Source organism: Pipistrellus hanaki (assembly GCF_964339955.1).
Source record: "Pipistrellus hanaki genome assembly, chromosome: 1".
NCBI classification, from domain to species: Eukaryota; Metazoa; Chordata; class Mammalia; order Chiroptera; family Vespertilionidae; genus Pipistrellus; species Pipistrellus hanaki.
In genome coordinates, this window is record NC_140503.1 from 140534644 (window position 1) to 140555811 (window position 21168).

The 21168-nt window shown below is 41.1% G+C and overlaps 1 protein-coding gene across 1 annotated transcript in view; it reads right to left on the reverse strand.

Annotated features, from left to right (window-relative positions):
• Positions 1-21168, reverse strand: part of EGF (epidermal growth factor) — a 90146-nt gene that overhangs the window by 53867 nt on the left and 15111 nt on the right. The window contains exons 2-6 of the mRNA XM_084872245.1: positions 16765-16964; positions 14334-14515; positions 13454-13681; positions 12570-12772; positions 857-982 (exon numbers count right to left, since the gene is read on the reverse strand). Coding sequence (XP_084728371.1) covers positions 857-982; positions 12570-12772; positions 13454-13681; positions 14334-14515; positions 16765-16964 — 939 coding nt within the window. The remainder of the gene's footprint in view (positions 1-856; positions 983-12569; positions 12773-13453; positions 13682-14333; positions 14516-16764; positions 16965-21168) is intronic.

Below are 21168 nucleotides of genomic sequence, written 5' to 3' on the forward strand. Positions count from 1 at the left end.
ACATGCCTGCTCCGCTCTGCAGCCTCTCCAGCTGACAGGAGCCACCCCCTGAAGGGGCCCACTCTCAGCAGCAGCCCGCAGCCTCCAGGTCCCGTTCCACCCCCTCTGACTAGCCCAGGGAAGCAGGGGAGTATCCTTAACTAGTGGGTGTCACCCCAGCTACCTCCACTGAGTATGCGCTGCAGCCACCGGAGTCTCCATCAGCAGCCCTCTGGAGTGCCCTGTACTTCTGAGTTCACTAAACTTAGCCTGAAGTCTCAACTAGGAGAAGCCCTAGATAACCATCGGGCTTATCCAGATTCCCTTTCCCACTAGACCTTCCGGGGAGGAGCTGTGGAGTCGCATACCCTTTGAGAGTCTTACGATAGCTTTGGAATCATGTCCCTAAAATAGTTGAAAATCTTGCTAGTTTGCACACAGCCAAACGCATGGAGTTGCATGGGATCCACTTGGAGAACACCTGCCTACTGTCAACCCCTGCGGAGCCTCGGAAAGCACTGGACCTAGGACAGTGGTCGGCAAACTGCGGCTCCTTGGCCCCTTGAGTTTTTAGCAAAGGCCAGTTTAGGAGAACCCTAATTAAGTTAATAACAATGTACCTACCTCTATAGTTTAAGTTTAAAAAATTTGACTCTCAAAAGAAATGTCAATCATCCTATTGATATTTGGCTCTGTTGACTAATGAGTTTGCTGACCACTGGTCTACGAACACGAGCCATAAAGAAGACCTGCAAGTATTACGATGGCTTTAAAAACAGAGGGAAATAAAACTGTTTCTCTGGGGAAGGGAGTGGGGGAGAGTAAAACTGGTTTCACATTGAGGCTCTGAATGGCCGCTGGAGAGCAGGTGCATTACCTTCACAGAACCTCCCGTCCCGGCTTAAGGCGTAGCCCTCCGCGCAGGTGCACACACGGGACTTGGGGTCTTGCCCACACACGCTGCCTCTGCAGTTACCTCTCCTCAGTTTGCAGAGTGTCTGCTCTGAAAGAGAAGACGGTTTATTTGAAGAAGAGGTGTGTCTTGACAGGGGGCAATGCTTGATTCCCTCACGGATCTTAAACCTAATCTCCCTGTGGCATCAGCTGGGGTGTTGTCCTCCCCGGTGGCGGCCCCGCTCCAGGTGAGACGCTTTGGGAGGATCCGCAGCATTCCAAAGCCCGTTCGTTTAGTGTCCCGTGTCACTCCTGCACAAGCTCTCAGGAGAGGGCATTTAAATCAGCTGGGGATGTCACTCCTTGAGTGACTAACACTAAACACAACTTGGCTTTTTTCATTCTGATTTACCTTTGTAAAAAAAAAAAAAAATTAAATACATAATGGAGATTCAAATTGACTAATAAAAATAATTAGTGTCGCTGAAACTGGTTTGGCTCCATGGATAGAGTATCGGCCTACGGACTCAAGGGTCCCAGGTTTGATTCCGGTCAAGGGCATGTACCTTGGTTGCGGGCACATCCCCAGTGGGGGGTGTGCAAGAGGCAGCTGATTGATGTTTCTCTCTCATAGATGTTTCTAACTCTCTATCTTTCTCCTTTCCTCTCTGTGAAAAATCAATAAAATATATTAAAAATAAGAATTAGTGTCTAGGGTAAAGGAAATGCTCTTTCCTTCATCTATATTTTGTTGTTGTTGCTGCTGCTGCTGCTGCTGCTGCTGCTAACTTTCTACCACCTCTTACCTGCCCTTCTGTGTGTTCTTACTACCATCATCACCATTGTCTATATATATATATATATATATATATATATATATATATATATATATATATGTATATATATATTCCACTCAGATTTATAGTCCCACTTAGCATAGGGTCTTTTACAACATAGATATACTACAGACACTAAAACACAAACACAAAAATCTGTGATTGTGTCATCTGCAACTTAATTCCTTCATTTGGTTTCTCCTTCAATTTCCAGTCAGCCTTAGCGTTTGAACTCAAACAGATGATCAGACTCTGCTAGCCCAGTCCCCTTTCCACAAGACCATGCTGCTGATGGTTTTAATAATCTTACTAATAATACACATCACTCTTCTAAGATGAGCATAACAAAAAAGCAATCATTATTTTCCTCTGAATGTGCTGATGATGTGACCTGAATTCAGACAATAAACACCTTAAAAGGTCATTTTAGGAAATAGCAAAACAGGGAGGATTGAGGGCTATATCTTTGTTTAATCTCCTTCTGTTCTTTAGCTTCAAATTAGGCCAAAGCTAACACTCAGAATGCTGCTGATGACCTCAGATAATACCCCTCCCCAGGGCCCAGCATTGAGGCTTAATTACCTCTGAGATCGAATTAAAGTTCCTAATCATGGAGTTTAATGTCCACCACCAACTGTTCCTTCGGTAACTACCTGGCTAACACACAGGCTCTCAGGAGCTTTGCTACAGCCAAGTAAATCTACAGATTTCACTCTGGCCCAGTTCTGAACAATGGACATGGGATTCCTTATCCTGCTTTTTTTTTTTCCCCCACTGTCACACCTTTTTTTTTTTTTTTTTTTACCTCAGTTTCATCACAATATATTTTTATTGATTCCAGAGAGAAATGGAGAGATAAAGAGAGATAGAAACATTAATGATGAAAGAGAATCATTGATTGGCTGCCTCCTGCATTTCCCCCCAATGGGGATTGAGCCCACAACCCGGGCATGCGCCCTGACAGGGAAAGAACCCTGACCTCCTGGTTCACAGGTCAACGCTACACCACAGAACCACGCCACCCGGGCGCTACCTCAGATTCAGTGTAAGACTCGCTCACCAACAAAGCTTTACTAGTCTCTTCCATCTGAGCCCATTCACCTTAATCATACTTGTAACTAAATATTTAACACCACTAATATCTAGCAAATACAATAAAAATTTGAACATTTATAAAGCACCTACAATGTCACAATTAATTTTCTTAACAAGCCCTTGAACTATGCAGAGCAAGTATTAATAGTCTTAAGGATCATGTACAGGTAGTACTTGGGCTCAGGCTCAAGCCTTGCAATTGTAGAACCCATCTCTTTACATGTATGCCTCGTTTTATTGTGTTCACTCTATTGTACAGATATTGGGTGTGGTTTTTTTTTTTACGAGTGAAAGGGTTGTGGAACCCTGGTTGAGCAAGTCTATCAGAGTCGTTTTTCAACACATTTACTTTATGTCTTTGTATCGCATCTTGATACTTCTCACAACATTTCAAACTTTTTAATTTTTATTATATTGGTTATATGATTTGTGACTAGTATCTTTGATATTACTATTGTAATTATTCTCAGAAGACAGTAAACTTAGTTGATAAATGTTGTATGTGTTCTGGCTGCTTGGCTGACTGGACATTCCTCATCTCCCTGCCACTCCTTGGGCCTCCCTGTTCCCTGAGACACAACAATATTGAAATTAGGCCAATTAACATCCCTCCAATGGCTGCTAAGTGTTCAAGTGAAAGGGAGAGTCACACATCTTTCACTTTAAATCAAAAGCTAGCAATGATTAAGCCAGGTGAGGAAAGTATGTCAAAAGCTGAGATAGTTTGAAAGACTTTGTGACAAACTGTGAAGGCAAAGGAAAAGTTCTTAAAGGAAATTAGAAGTGCTACTCCATTGAACACATGAAGAATAAGAAAAGAAAATGGCCTTATGGTTGATACAAAGAAAGTCTCAGTGATCTGGAGAGATCAAACCAGCCACAATATTCCCTTAAGCCAAAGCCTAATTTAGAGCAAAACTCTAACTCTTCAATTTTAGGAAGGCTGAGAGAGGTGAGGAAGCTGCAGGAGGAAAGTTTGAAGCTAGCAGAAGCTTTGCCCATGGGATTTAAAGAAAAAAAGCTGTCCCCATAGAAGTGCAAGGTAAAGCAGCAAGTGCTGATATAAAAGCTGCAGCAAGTTATCCAGAAAATCTAACTAAGATAATTCATGAAGGTGGCTACACTAAGCAGATTTTCATAGTAGATCTAACAGATTTAGATTAAAAGAAGATGAAATCTAGGCGTTTCACAGCTAGAAAGAAGTCAATATCTGGTTTCAGAACATTGAAGGACAGGCTGACTCTCTTGTTAGGAGCTAATGCAGTTGGTGACTTTAAGTTGAAGCTAATATTCATTTACCATTCTGAAAATCCTAGGGCCCTTAAAAATTATGTTAAATCCACTCTGCTTATGCTAAAAAAATTTTTTTTTAAATGGAACAACAAAGATGTGGATAACGGCACATCTGTTTACAACATGGTTTACTGAATATTTTAAGTCCACTGTTGAGACCTTCCATTCCAAAAAAAAAAAAAAAAAAAAAAAGAAAGAAAGAAAAGAAAAAAGAAAAAAAAGAAAATTTTTCAAAATATTAATGCTTATTGACAATGAACCTGGTTAACCAAAGGCTCTGGTGAAGGTGTATGAAATTGATGTTGTTTTTATGCTTGTTAACACAATATCCATTACTCCTAAATCAAAAAGTAATTTTGACTTTCAAGTCTTACTGTTGAAGAATTTCATAAGACTATTGCTGCCATAGATAGTGATTCCATTTGGGCAAAGTAAATTGAAAACCTTCTGGAAATGATTCACATTCTAGATGTCATTAAGAGCGTTGGTGATTCATGGGAAGATAGCAAAATATCAACACTAAACAGGAGTTTGGAAGAAGTTGATTCCAACCCTAATGAATGACTTTGAGAGATGCAAGCCTTCAGTGGAAGAAAGAAATACAGATGTGGTAGAAATAGCATGAGAACCATAACTAGAGTGGATCCTGAAGATGTGACTGAATTGCTGCAATCTTGGGATAAAACTTGTATAGAAGAGGAGTTGCTTTTTATAGATGAGCAAAAAAAATGTGCTTTTTTTTTTTGAGACAAAATCCACTCCTGGTGAAGATGTGGTGAATATTGTTGAAATGACAACCAAAGATTTAGAAAACTACATAAACTTAGGTGATGAAGCAGAAGCAGGGTTTGAGAGGACCTTCTCCAATATTGAAAGAAACTCTACTGTGAGTGAAATGCTATCAAATAGCATCACATGCTACAGAGAAATCATTTGTGAAAGAGTTAATCAATGTGGCAAACTTCCTTGTATTTATTTTAAGAAATTGCCAGCATCCACCACCCTGATCAGTCAACAACTATCATCATCGAGGCAAGACCCTCTACCAGCAGAAAGATTATAACCTGCTAAAAGCTCAAACAATGGTTAACATGTGTTAGCAATAAAGTATTTTTAATTATTTCTTTATATATAATGCATTGCACACTTAAGAGAGCACAGGATGGCATAAACAAACTTTTATATACACTGAGAAAATAAAAAATTTGTATGACTCCCTTTAATGTGATAATTGCCTTATTGCAGTGATCTGAAACTGAACATGCAATATCTCTGAGGTATGTCAGTATATATTTTTATAAAATATGTAATGTTATGTTATATATTATATATAAGTTACTTATAAGTATAAAATTTACATATAAAATTTATTCTTTCTTATTAGTGAGTTCCTGAATAACTGACTTCCTAAACTTCCTCAAAAAACTTGCCAAACTGTATAATATAAAAGTTTATTCTTGCTAATAGAAAATAACAAGGAATAAAACACAAGAATAATAATTTTGAGCTCTTGGAAATCTTAATTATAGTTGTGTGTGTGTGTGTGTGTGTGTTTTAATCACTCAGTCAGAATTCATCTACTTGGCATCTTTCATCATCTAAACTCCTCTAAACATCAGAAAGTAAACAAATCAAGACTCCAAGCAGTTAAAAATACATGCTTTCTACTCTCAGAAGAGCTCCTCAGACTCACTCAGTCATTTATATTTTATACCCATTTCTGACAAGTTTGACCAGCCCATAGCATGGAAATAAAAATACAAGGTGTGCATCCTTCACTCCCATTGCTACCACCCAACAATCACTACATTCCCTGACAGCGGAGGTGGCTACATGATTCCAGCCATCTTTCTCGTCTTTCTATCTGAGCCCAGACACAGCCTCAGCCCAGCTTTCAGATCCCTTCCCCGCCCCCCCCCCCCCGCCCCCCAGGGCAGTTACTGGGAGAGAGCAGGTTGGTCATCTCTCCCATGAAGATTAGAAGCCTCAAATCAGGGCTCCTCCTAGAGAAAGATGGAACAGTTTGAGTGCCCAAATGATAATAACTGCAATAAATAAAAACATGCCAAATATTTTTTTCAATCCATGAGTTTATAAAGATGCCTTTTAAAAAGTGTCACTTTGGGAGGCTATACTAATCCTTATTCTGAAAACAGATACATTAGGAAAATAATCAAGCATTTAATTTTTCTTTCATATAAAAAATCCTCCTCAGAGAAATCATACTGCTGATATGAAAATTTTCTTCACCTAATAAACACATAAATGATGATAGACTTAAATGTCCTCACTTTGAACCACTAACCAAAAAATGGCTCTAGGCAAAGGAAAACAATAGCTTCTAAAGCCGGATTGCGCAAAAGGCTGATGGGAAACGTGATAATGGATAGACCAGGTTGGCAACACCAGAACTGCTGGTGAATCTTAAACATCACAAAACAAGGAGAACCAGCCGCTGCATGCCCCCTGCGGTGATCGGCAGGAGGCAAACAGCACTGCCTGCAGTACCACCTGTTATGAATTCTTGCAAAGAAAACCCCTGAATCTGAACAGGCTTCTAAGCCTAAACTATCTGTTCAAACAAATGCAGAATCATGTTAAATGACACCATGGGGTTATAATCTGCCAAATCCAGAATGTGAGCAATTCTACAGAACAAATGATCTGGTTTCCCCAATAAACAAACAGGAAGAAAAAGCCCCCGGTGAGAAGATACAGTGAGGTCACAGCCAGGCATGTGCAGACCTGCGAGCAGTGAGAGCAAGAAGATAGGAAAATGATAAAGAGCCATTCCAGCCACTGTGTTTCAAGTGGCAGCCATTTGGTGTCAGGACAAACCTGTATTAAAAAACCCAGCTTTACCGCAAACCTGTCCTATGCTTGCCCCAGTCGCATCTCTTTGTAAATGTGACCCTCGTCATGAAGACAAGGTCGACAAGGTTCAATTCTGTATCTGAAACCAGGGGAGAAGTGTGTGTGTGTGTGTGTGTGTGTGTGTGTGTGTGTGTGTGTGTGTAAGAGAGAAAGAGGCAGAGTCAGAGATTTTCTGAGTTCCTGAAATGGGGGGGAAAAATTTTTTCAGAAAGAAATGAGATTTGGCCCTGCCATCCATGCACACTGAAACATTTAACCACCAAAAAACCATTGATAGATAATAAGTTAGAAGGATGTAGCAATCCATATTTTGCTAAGATTTCTATGAAAATAAAAAAGCTTTGGATGCTTGGATTGATGGTTTAGAATGGTATAAAGACAGAAGAAACTGAATTCTGTGCACTGTTGGTGGGGATGGCACAACCCCTGTGGGAAACAGCATAGAAACTTATTTTTAAAATTAAAAACAGAATTGGATCATATGATCCAAAAATCCACTGGGTCAAACGAATTTGAAAGCAGAGTCTTAAATGGATGGACCAGGCTGGCAACACCTGAACTGCTGCTGAACCTGGAACATCATAAGCAGAACAAGAACCAGCTGCTGCATGCCCGTGTTCACGGGAACATTATTCACAATAGCTAAACATGGGAGCCACCCAACTGCTCACCAAAGATAAATGAATAGGCGAGCTGTGGAACAAGCATAAAATGGGATATCATTCAGCCTTGAAGAGGAAGAAACTTCTGACATATGCTATAACATAGTTGAGCCTTGAGGACATTAGGTTAAATGAAATAAGCCAGTTACAAAGGATAAATACTGCCTAATTCCCCTATATGAGGCAGTTAGAGCGGTTAAAATCACAGAGACAGAAAGTAGAACGGTGGTTGCCAGGGGCTGGGAGATGTTATAATTTAATGGATATAGAGCCTCAGTTTTACAAGATGAGAAGCTATGGGGATGGATGGTAGTGATGGTTGTATAACAATGCGAGTGTACTTGATGCCACTGAACCAAACACTTAACATGGCTAAGAAGGTAAATCTTATGTTATATGTATTTTACCACCAAAAATTTGTTTTAAAATGTGGAAAAATGCTCACATATCTAGGGTGACTCTTTTCTAAAGGTTTCCAAATAGCCCAGGGTTTACAGTAGGCACTCCAGCAATAATGTGATCAAGATGGATCAGCGTCTGACTGGAGCAGTTTTAGCTACACTAGTCTCTTCCCTAAGCAGGTGTGTTTGCAGGTGGAGGAAATTCTCCTTCATGAACTCTCAGAATTAAGGAAATTCAGCAATATTTTGTGCATGAAAGGAATGTGAAGTAATTTGCACTGTGTTGATGATAGATACCCTTCATTTTCCAAAGGAATTGTTTTTGAAACTCTCTCAAGAGCTTAAAACTGGAATCTATACTTAAAGGAATACAGAAGAAAGCAAAAGTGTTAGCACCTTTTAAAAATATTATGTCTGTGAGCAGTAAAACTAGCTGCAACATCCCCAGAAGTTGAGTTTAAAAAAATGTATTAAAATTGTATACAAAAAAACTTTTCACACTGTCTCTGAGGCTTATACGCCAACTAGTAAGGGTATGGATGTTGGCTGAGGCAGCCAGGAGAGCACTGTTGCCTAATCAATTTAATTCTGACAACAAAAGTGTGGTTCAATTCTGTATCTGAAACCAGGGGAGAAGTGTGTGTGTGTGTGTGTGTGTGTGTGTGTGTGTGTGTGTGTGTAAGAGAGAAAGAGGCAGAGTCAGAGATTTTCTGAGTTCCTGAAATGGGGAAAAAATTTTTTTTCAGAAAGAAATGAGATTTGGCCCCGCCATCCATGCACACTGAAACATTTAACCACCAAAAAACCATCGATAGATAATATGTCTAATTACAAGCTTTCCCGAAATAAATAAGGCAGCATCTATAAAATGGTAGATAATATCGAAGTGGGTTGGAGAGGAGTTGGGGAGAAGGGACGTGGAAGCCAGTAGGTCAGTTATGTCCTTTGTGCCTGAAGCACTTGCAAGAAATCCAAATAGAAAGGCTCCGAAGGCAGCCATACACCGGGGCCTCGATGTTCGCTGAGCCTGAGTGTGTACAAGCGACATGTCCATTGCAGGACCTGAGCTCGGAGGGGACAGTGGGCAAGCAGGCATGGCCCCGTGGAGGGAACTGAGTGACCAAGCTCAGGAAACTGGTCAGAATCCTCAGGAAACCAGCCGGACAGGGAAACCGGCTGGACCACGGAGACCTGGCTCAGCAGTTGGCTGCATGGAGCTCTTTGCTAACAAGCCCACCCACACTCACAAACCAGGGCCTTGTTTAAACACACAAAGGAGGCTTCTTGGAGACACCCGGGCCTTTGGCTGTGGGAGCCGCACCCTCATCCCAGTCAGAGCACAGTCCTCGCCGAGCTGCTCTCTTTTGTACACTCTGAATACATCCCCAGCGCTCTTAACCACTTTTCTCTGCAGCTCAGCTCTGCCGTGGACCTTTGCAGCTTGACTTTCACCATGCCTCAGTCTTCTAAAAAAATAAAAAGGTTGCCAAAACCGGTTTGGCTCAGTGGATAGAGCTTCAGCCTGCAGACTGAAGGGTCCCAGGTTCGATTCCAGTCAAGGGCATGCACATTGGTTGCGGACACATCCCCAGTAGGGGGTGTGCAGGAGGCAGTGGTTGATGATTCTCTCTCATCGATGTTTCTAATTCTCTATCCCTCTTTCTTTCTGTAAAAAAAAAAAAATCAATAAAATAAAATGGTTTAGTTCTTAAGAAAGAGGTCTGAGCCAGAAATAGGTTGGTAGTCAAGGGGGCTGCTGCCCAGGAAATAAAGTAGGAAAACACCAGGTTGTGTCACCTCAGAGATGAACAATGTGTCTACCCACGTGAGTGCGTCTGAGAAAACACTTGAAAACCCAACCCGTTTAACTTTCTTTAACCAAGTCTGTCTAAATTATTTGGCCCTGAAATGTTTTTTTTTTCTCCAAATACCTTCATTAAGTCCCTCAGAGCCAGTGTTTTGTAGAAGGTTTTGCTAAGTGGGAGTGTAGGCATTTCTTACCAGTCACCTGCTTGTTGAAGTAGTCTCACCACAAAGTGCCTTGCAACCCAAGCACTACCACGGCCCCCCTCGGCGGAGGAGCTGCAGTGGTAAGGCTGCTATCCAGGAGGAAGTAGCCATCCTCTAGGGAAGTGTTTGTGAACCTGAAGGATATCGGGCACCTTGAGAATCTGATGGAAGCTGTCTACCATATCCCTAGGGCACAAGTACACATTTCATCTAACACGTACAGCCGAGTGATTCACGGACTCCAGATCCCAGGTGAAGCATTCCTGCTCTACACGACACGAAAACAACTTCAACTTATTTCATAATGGCCAGCGTCACAGTGCTCTTGAGACCAGACGTTCTCAGCATGTGGAGCACATGTGGATTGCCTCCTTCGGTCAGTAACTGGAACCAATGTCGCCCCTGCCCACAGCCTTCTGATTCCAGGTTTGCCTGCGATTCTGCAGCTGACAGCAGCTTCCCAACCCAATGCTATTACTTGCCGCGTTGTTTAAAGCCGTTATGTAATAAATCATTAGAGATCTTCTTTTAAAATTTATGCTTTCCACTATCCTAGTTAAACTCCTTATCAAGGAAGCTGAGTAATAGTGAAAAACTCTGAAGAGCTCATGTGGTTATTGACGGGAGAAAAAACACCCACCTCACAGCCCCACCACCAGGAAGTGGTCCCAGCTCCGTCACCAACAAGCTGTGCAATCCTGGGAAAAGCCACTCTATTTCTCTAGGCTTTAGATTCCTCAGTTACGAAATGAGGACAATAATTGCTGGCCTTTCTGTCTCACAATGCTGCTGTGACAAATCAATAAGATAATGCCCGTGAAAATGCTTTGGAAACTATGAGGCAACATATAAAGGTGGGAGGTGTGATGAGGACGAGAGAGGCACATCTCTAACTATTATGAATGAAACGCAGAGATACTTATCCAGAGTAGTGATTGGTTCTCATTTTGTTATGAGTCATCACCACTGAGGCAATGAACTGGAAGACAGCTTGGGTCAAAATTCCCCCTGGAACATAGCTGGCATATGGTCACCGTCTATTTCATCATGCCGCCATTTGCTATTCCGTGTTGTGCTGCCACCCAGAGTTGAATTGTTTCCCATGATTCTTGTTTTGTGATTTCAAGTCAATCAGGTTTTTAAAAAAATACCTTATTTGAATAAGTGCTTCATCATTTGGAACTTATTTTATTCTTGGCAATTCCTCATTACTTGCATTGAAAGCATAGTCATTACAAAAGTTAAAGTTTCTAGCTATATTTTTAAAGAAATCAGATAAAAGCATTCACGCTATTGGTTACATTCTTGAGGGCATAAGAAATAAGCATGTCCGTTTCCCCTGGATGCCAGCCTTCCTTCTGGAATCTCATGCCTGTCCCCCTGTTCAGTTCTCCAGAGCACCCCTCCGGGAGCTGCGTTTCAGGCAGGTAGGAACACATTTATCCACTAATTGTGCCAGGGACTCATGGTCCCCACCATGTCCCACACCTTTACCCAAACCCAGTGGCATCCAACAGGAAGAGGAGAAAACAAGCAATTCCACCTCTGCTTCAAAACTGCACAAGGCAACTTGAGGATAAAATTAAATATCTTTGAAAACCTTTTTAAAATAAGACATTTACATAAAGCATATATTAGTGTAACATCATTTTTGTGGCATAATTTATATTGAGGAGCTTACTTTAAGAAAAAAGTACATGCTAAAGAATTCAAAGGGAGAAGACTGCATTTAAAAATAGAAATTTGTAGTTGTTACTAGATTCAGTCAATCTATTCATTTTATTAAAATCTACAATTCTTTATAAATAAATAAATATACAAGTAAACAAATAACCACTGAAGATAGGGTTGTTTAAACAAACAAACAAATATATAAAATGGTCTCTGCCTGCATATTTATAATCAACTGGGAGGAAAATATAAAAGAGAGAAAAGTAATATGTAATTACACCTTGCAATGAATTCAATAAAGGGTTTACTGAGGAAAAAAATAAGAGTTGAGGGGCCCATTTTGATTGGCTTCCCGGAGAAGGCCTATCTGAGGACATGACATTTAACTGAAAAGCATTCTAGGCAGAGAGAAGAGTGGCTACACATGTGTAAAGGCATGCAGGAGCCAGGCATTCTGAGAAACTCTGGAAGGACCTGGGTTGTATTCCAACCAGAGGAGGAGGAAAAAACGTGCTAGATCAGGGCGGTCAAATATTGATAGGCCTGTTAAATAGTTACCATTTCAATCTAAATGAAAAGGGAAGCTTTTGAAAGATTTTAAGCAAAAGGGTCAGATTAATTACTTAAAGGCAAGAGAGAAAATAGAAAAATTAGCTGAGTGGCTATGACTCTGGGCCAGAAGTGCTGGTTGTCTGGACCATGATGATGGCTGTAGAGGAGAGAGTGGTGGGAAAGTCTTGGAGGCAGATGGGGAATTGGGGGTGAGGCTGTGGGAGAAATCAAGGATAAACCCTTAGTGTCCGGATAGGGAGGAACTAAGTACCAGACCTTGTTCGAGATCAGAGATGACTCACCAGACATCCAAGTATCACGTTCTGCCTTGGGCTGTACAAGTGGGTGTACCACTTTAATTCCACCAGGTGGAGCAAATGAAGAGTTGAGGTTAATCCGAACCATATCCCTCCCAGTGTGTTTGTTAGCTATCCAAATTGTCTTCTTTCTCCATGCTGAGTAGAAGATACGGTCTCCAAAAAGGGACATTGCAAACAAATTGTGCCTAAAATGCAACAGAAAAAAACATTTGTTTCTGGGCTTATTAAAGTTTCACTTCATTCCAATTTACTGTCTGAATTTCAATCACCAGCTTTTTTGATTATTTTTCTTTTAGGATTAGAAACCAGTATTGAGCTTTATATATGTAGTCATAATCTGAATTAATGGGGTATAATTTCTAGCTCCAGATTCCTGGTCTCATTCTTTTGCAAATCAGCACGTAAGTGTGATGGATATAAAGTAGGGAAGAAAATAGGAACAGGGTAGGATTGGACTTCTGGCGCTGTCCATTTCACACATGACTAATTTCTGCCACTTTCCAGAAGCTGGGATGTCCGTTACTGGCAAGGTGACAAATCAAACGTGTGTAACTTTATAACTGCATGACATAAAAATTCCAAAAGCAATAATTATAACCAACATGTGAGAACTGATTATATTTCAAATACTCTGTTATTTATCTTTATTTGTGTTTCTTTAATTAACTTCCACAAAATCCCCAAGAAATAAGTGCTATTATTATCCCCACATTAAAGGAAACTGAGGATAAGAGAAGTAATAAATGGTAAATCTGAAACTGGAGTTCAAGACTCCAAAATCTGCACTAACTGGCAAAAGTAAAATAAATTTATCACACGCATTTCAAATGGCAATTGCTTTATTTCACACCAGAAGCAAAACTTACTGTGCAAGGTGTTTGCTGACACGGACAGAGCCTCCATCGTAGTCACAGGAACAAATGCGGGAACTGCTTCCTTCTCTGTTGGACTGAACCCAAAAGAGCCGTTTTTCAAGCACATCCAGGGACATAGCTGCTATTTTCTCTGACGTCTCGAGCAGAATCTTCATGTCCACACCTTTGAGATCTGCTCTGTGAAGGCTGCCGGCCACCTCTGAAGACCAAAATATGAACCTGGGGGCGAACACATGAATGAGACACACAACTGAGTGTCAGGTCACTTAAATGGTCAACTCTCTCAGTGTGTGCACAGTCCCCAGGTGTCCGCACAGGACAAGCTTGACTATTTTGAATGAAAATGTAATTCAGCAGGAGTCCTTGAACTTTCCGTGGGATTTCAGGTTGGAGGAGAATTATGCTTCTCCAGCAGGAAGCCATGGTAGTCAGGAAGGAGTGCTGCTGGTAGAGGGAGTCGCTGTGGTTCAAATCTGGCAAGCAGCCTATTGGAAAGGATGATTCTTTTTTTCTTTCTTTCTTTCTTTCTTTTTAAATATATTTTTATTGATTTTTTACAGAGAGAGATAGAGAGCTAGAAACGTCGATGAGAGAGAAACATCGACCAGCTGTCTCTTGCACACCCCCTACCGGGGATGTGCCTGTAACCAATGTACATGCCCTTGACCGGAATCGAACCTGGGACCTTTCAGTCCGCAGACCGACGCTCTACCACTGAGCCAAACTGGCTTCGGCTGGAAAGGGTGATTCTTATCATAAAAGAGGGCCATGGTCTCCATGAGAAGGTCCCTTTGCGTCAAAATGCTGTGATTCTATGAATTTTCACCAGATTTTGAAATATATCTCAGTGTCTGAAAACAGCAGAATTTACCTTTCTACTGGATCGACTGCTACGTCTGCAGGATATTGTAAGGCGCCTAAGAGAACACGGGAATGGTTTCCTTCCATATCTGTGACTGTAATGATTCCTTCCTGTTGATTTGACCAAATGAGTTCTTCCTTTATCCAATTTATTGCCATTCCTGAAACATTTTTCTCTATATTGCATACTGTCTGTAAAAATCAAATTTCAAACTTGTTATTAATAATCCCCCATTCTCAATACACACACAAAAAATTATTTTTAATGTAGAAGAGCCTGTTCTTTTAAGAACTTGTCATTTTTGTGCATTCCCCAAATACATGAATGATAAAATAATCACAGCTACAATGCCATTGTTTTGATACAGCAGTCAACCCACCATATGCTTACTTCTAGGTAAAGTATCTGTGACTGTAGTAACAGTGGAATTTCGAGGCTACTTTAAAGACAGTTTACTCCATCCCACTTGCTAATGGAACTTTCCAGATTCTCACTTGAATTCAAGTCCAAGCTTTACCAAAGTCTGGCAGGATTCCCTTGGAGTCTGTGCACAGAGCTCTAAAGTAGATGAATTTTTCATGAGGGCCCCACTTTTCTTCTGGCCCCTCCTCCTCCTTCAGGCCCCTCCCTTTCTACCATCCCCAGTGCCCTTGCACTATGACCCCATGACCTGAAGAGCAAGGCTTCTCTTTCTTCATGTCTCCTGGGCAGTGTTCCCTGCTCTGTCGTTAAAAAACAACCCAACAAAAACCTCTATTATCTCCTCATTCCCGTGTGTGCGGGTAAACAGGTCTTCCTGCGGGGTGGAGGGTGGAAGGTGGGGAGAAGGTTGCAGATTTCGATGGTGTAAATATTCCCATCATTGCTGACTTCCAGCTACTGACCTGACCTCACTGAACATATTTGGGCAGGGATCTAACGTTCTCATGAGCCTGTTCTATTTCTATATCTCAGAGTAATCTGATCCAACCATTGAACCGATTGCTAATAGATGCACATATAGCTCATCCAGGTAAATGGTTTACATGTTAACAGGTGTCCTTTATAAACAATTTTTTAACCCAAAGAAGGGAATATAATAATGGATTTTAGGCATCAAGCCAGTCCTTTCCTAATGACTTGACATAAATTCACAGCTGTTTAACTTATTTCCTATTCTGTGACAGGAAATTCTCCAGATTCTTAGATTTAAGGTTTTGCGGCAATCCTACAGATGGCTGGAGAATGTGGTAGCCATCCTTGTTAAAAGTGAGATTAGCAAGTATTAAAGATGTGATAAAACAGATTAGCAACTAATTGAAGCTTTTAAGAATAATTGGAGAGAGAAGGTTTGGTTTAAGAAAAAACACCCACACACACACACAAAACAGTGGGCACTTTGTGCTGGGAGTAAATGCTTAAGGCTTCTCTAGTCACGCGCTCTCTGTAATCTATCTCCCAGGGAGAGAGAGGACATTCCTCCTGGGACTCATGTAAGGGTTCTACCAGTTAAAAAGAAAGATTAAAGATCTTGTGTAAGTACTTGAAGCAGAATGCTTTCTATCTGTCTGCTTTATTTTTTTTCCCCCAGAGTGCAAACACCTTGAGAATACAAAGAAAAAAAAGTTTTTCTTCCTAGATATCAGGTGCCAAAACCCTCAACAAAGATTTTTTATGATGAAACAGGGACTCTCCACCTCAACACGATCGATGTTTGGGGCTGGGTGGTATTAGCTGTGGGGACTGTCCTGCGTGTTGTGGGATGTTTAGCAGCAGCCCTGGCCTCTGCCCACTAGATGCCAGCAACACATCCTTTCTCCTCCCCAATCCAATTGTGACAGCCACAATGTTTCCAGACATTGACAAATATCCCCTGAGGGGCAAAACCGCCCCCAGTTGAAAACCGCAGGAGTAGAAAAAGAGTCATATAAATAATATGTTTTTACCATAAAATGGTGACCTGACTTAATAAACTGACATATTTCCAAAATACAGGATGTGAGGGCGATCTGGCTGTGACATCTGTCACCCCATTGATCGCCAGGGTTGGTTCGGCTGATCTGGCTGGCTAGGCGGGTGTCCCCCTCCTCCCTCACCGATCCATGTGCGTCCCTCCCGAAGCTGCGTGCTTGGTGGCAGAGGACGACCTTCCTCCCAGAGGAGAGGACCGGTCATCGGTCAAGGGTATACGAGTAGCTGCGCTCCCCTGCTAGATAGAACCTCCACACAAGCTCTCAAAATACATGGACATCCTCACTTTCTACTTTGGGGAGCTTCTGAATTTTATGGGCTTGTGCAATCATATGCCACAGATGCAGATTCAATAAATGCCTACTACACATGTCAGGCACACATATGAACTATAATGTGATTTTCATTTATGTATACATTACTAATTAACTTTATCATGTTTGTCAGCCTACACAAAAATTCCTCAATACCTTAGGAATTGGTACTTTACCTCTTGCCTTGTCCCATTCAGAAAAACTCTTTGCAAAAGTTGTCTTTCTGGATCTACCCAATAGATTCTTTCTTTATTGTAATGAAAGTCCGTGATCACTGACACACCAGCATCGGTCACCAATTTCTCATGATTGGTTCCTTCCAGGTCAATCCTAAAGATGTCCTTTCCATGAGAGAAGATTAAGAAGGGTGCAGGACCTGCGTGGAAGAAAGAAACCAAACTGTGCATTTTCAATAATATTTTGTCAGATGTAGACATAATACTTCCCCGTGACAACTAACACAAGTGTTATTAATTTTTTATTCCAGGTTCTATATTTTAAATAACAATATTGTAGGGGATGGGGGTAATGGGGTATAAGGACACATATGTAATAGCTTAATAAATAAAGAAATTACAAAAAAAGAGGAAGAGGACTAACAAAATGGAAAGTAAATTACTTTCAAATACCTAAAAAAAGAATATTATATAAAGCATATGTGTGTGTGTGTGTATTCACAATTAGTTTTGTAAGTTATCTTCTCCACAAATTGATTATAAACAATGAACATTGCCAAAATATGAAAAAAAAACTATTTGAAGAAAAAGTACTTTCTTCTCTTATATATAAAATGACATTTTATGTTAAAAAAAAAGAAACGATCTACTATATTCTGCTGTGCAAAAGGCCTATATGAATGTAAATTGTAGTTACATAAATTGGAAATAGTATTATAGATATTATCATTTTCTACCTCAATGCCCCCACCCCCACCCCAGTCTTACATGTGAACAGAGCCTTCAGGGTAATGACATGGGAGAAGGTGGTGAAAACTAGAGGTGTTACGTGGAAGCAGGAAAACTGAAATGCTGTCCCGTGAAAGAGCTGGAATATTTGTCTCTGTTGGCATCACCACCTAACACCCAGGATGCTCAATTCAATTTGAATTGCATATACACTGGGGGGACATACACTACATACTTACTTACTATTTACCTGGAATTCAAATTTAACTGGGAGCCCTATGTCTTTATTTGCTAAATCTGAGTGGTGCACCTCCCTGGATCTCTTGATACCTGCAGGGCCTTGCCATGTTCCCTAGCCCTATACCCGGGGCCTGTAATATTTCAGGTAAATACCCTACCCACTCTGCTCCCAGATACATAACACCTGCTTCAGATCATGAGACCTCTGGAAACCTCAGCCTAAATTACTGGCTGACTACAAGGACAGCTTGCCTTTAATGCTTAAGATGCTGCTGGGGGACCATTTCCTCTCTTGCAGCCAGGTCAGTTTTCTTGGTCTCTTCCTGAGGGTTGGAGGCTCCTGCCACTCTAGGCCAGTGGTCGGCAAACCATGACTCGCGAGCCACATGTGGCTCTTTGGCCCCTTGAGTGTGGCTCTTCCACAGAATACCACAGCCTGGGCGAATCTATTTTGAAGAAGTGGCGTTAGGAGAGGTTTAAATTTTTAAAATTTGGCTCTCAAAAGAAATTTCAATGTTGTACTGTTGATGCTTGGCTCTGTTGACTAATGAGTTTGCCGACCACTGCTCTAGGCCTTTAGGTAACTATGCAACCACTGGGATGAGTGGGGATTGGAGATGATGCTAACGTATCCTTCCTTCCCTGCTGGGCTTACTCCATTCTGTTTTCACATTAGACTGTAATACATTTACGTGACACACATATGTACTTCTTGTTCCAAAGATTAGACAAGATGATGACTTAATGACATTTTACTCAGAAAAAAAAAATTTACTTGAAATAGTGCCGGTAAAGTGTCTAAGAGAATTAGTTCAAATCACTCTTTCTGTATCTTTTTCCATAACCCAAGGCTCTCCACACAGATGTGTAGGGGATCCCAGGCTTCATTGCTACTCCAGCTGTAGAATCAAAGAAATCATAGAAGAAATGCATTGGATCGAGAGCCAGCAGGCCTGGTTTCCAGTCCTGGCTCCATCAGCATCTCTGGACTTCTCCCGGGGCCTCACTGCCTATGTCAGAGGGCTATTAGGGAAAGAAGTAAAATTATGATGTCGAAATACTTCATTAATTGTGGAGCACTACACAAGTGTGGTTCACCATTGCTTATTCTCACGGTTCAGATTTGAACCCGTGGACTAGAACATTGGCATAGCTCACTCTCCTAAGCGATGTGCCATGGAGAAAGAGTGGACAACAGGAAAAGGCACCCTGAACCACGAGCCCATGTGTGGTCCACAAACTGCTGTGGAGTCCGCCCTTTGAAATGTGCATCATGTATTCTCTATAAACTAAATAAATGGCCCCAACACATATTATTAATTTGCTAATTCATTGTTACATTAATGAGATCAAGAAAACATTTTATTCGTTTAAAATATAACTAAACAGGAGATTTCCAGATTAAAAATAAAGGAGAAAGGAAAGGCACTCTAAACATTTTAGTAAGAACACAGCACAACGTTTTCCTTGTGCATAATAGGCACAAGTGTGTTTTATTAATTTGTCTGGGCTTTTCCCAAAGATACTAGCAGATCTATCAAATTCATAAAAGCGCAATCTATCCGAAACCAGTTTGGCTCAGTGGATAGAGTGTCGGTCTGCGGACTAAAAGGTCCCAGGTTCGATTCCGGTCAAGGGCATGTACCTTGATTGTGGGCACATCCCCAGTAGGGGGTATGCAGGAGGTAGCTGGTGGATGTCTCTCTCTCTCTCTCTCTCTCTCTCTCTCTCTCTCTCTCTCACTCTCTCTCTCTCTCTCTCATCGATGTTTCTAGCTCTCTATCCCTCTCCTTTCCTCTCTCTCAAAAATCAATTAAAAATATATATATATTTTTTAAAAAGCGCAATCTAGGTTATGGTAGTTATGTTACTATCAGCAATAATAATAACAACAACAGGCTTTCACCTCCTGACCTCATTTACCTTCTATAATGGCAAGGTTTGACTGCCAATAATCAAAAGAGAAATCTGAAGAATACTTAGATCCATAAAGCACAAACCACAGCATTAACATCAGTAACATTTAAAAAAACAAATAAAGAATATTTATAAACTACTAAGTATGAATTAACAGATTTTGCCCTCAAAATGTTCCTATTCACTGTGAATGATGGCATCCAGGCTTTATCATAGTCTCTTAGAACTGGAAGCTCCTAGTTATTACCGAATCTAGTGTTTCCCCAACTCATTTCTTTAGAAGAGTCCCACAGGGTATTGTGTGTGTGTGTGTGTGTGTGTGTGTGTGTGTGTGTGTGTTCTGAAAATCCCTTTTCTTGAGCGTCTAGTTCAGTGGGGCTGGGCTGAGAGCTAAGAATCTATTTTGTGAATAGACACTGCAGGTGATTCTTACATCTTGGTGAATTTGGAAATCATCAATCTAGTTCAGATGAGGAAACTGAATGTTTCCCAAAATCCCATGGCTAGTTGGTGGAGCTGGAATTAGGACCCAGATACCACCTTCTCAATCCAGTGCCCTTTCCTGCCTTGGTCTGGGTTGTCCTATGTCAAGATGTTACAATCTTCACTCTATTTATGTGACTGATTCTAATTCCACTTCCCTCAAAACATGGTTCATTTTCCCTACACTGTCAACATCGTTTTTATGTAAACCAGGGCCTGGGCTGAGGATTTGTCGACATAAAATGTAACGTGATCTAAAAGAAATGAAAGACAGAATTAGGCTTGATGAAATAGTCATTGTTCTCTACCACCGCTGGAAAAGATAAGTCAGTCGTGTTTCTTCAGGCCTGTCAACGACTATAAACATCGCGGTGGTATGTGTGGGGATTTGAATGTCGGCAGGGCATGCATGTTTGAACAGCTAAACTTTGGGATGTCAAAACCCTATGGCATTTATTTTGGGTGCAGTTTGGCCAGGCCATGGTCAGCAAACTGTGGCTCCTGAGGCACATGCGGCTCTTTGGCCCCTTGAGTGTGGCTCTTCCACAAAATACTACAGCCTGGGCAAGTCTATTTTGAAGAAGTGGCGTTAGAAGAAGTTTAAGTTTAAAAAATTTGGCTGCTTTTCACATGTTGAATTCATCTGGAATTCTTACCATTCTGCGTCTTGTTCAACTGTGTCAGGGAACTCACTTCAGGAAACTCTATTCTAGGAATGTTCACCCTAAGGCCGATCCTCTGCACCCAAGTTCCAAGAACTGATTAGAAAGTGGGTCCCTCTAAATGGATTCCTATCATCATATCACCTAGACAATTTCATATCTAATTCCAAGATATATTGCATCCCAAATAAAATGTATTCCATGGCCCCTTTCTCTATTTCCAAAGCCAGCACCGTATTATCTTTACATTCCCTTCTTCCTTCTTTGACATTATTGCCTCTCTTATAGGGACATTTAGGATCCACCTAGACAATCCAGATTAATCATGCCATCTCAGCTCACATTTGGGAAGTCCCTTTTGTTGTGTAAGGTT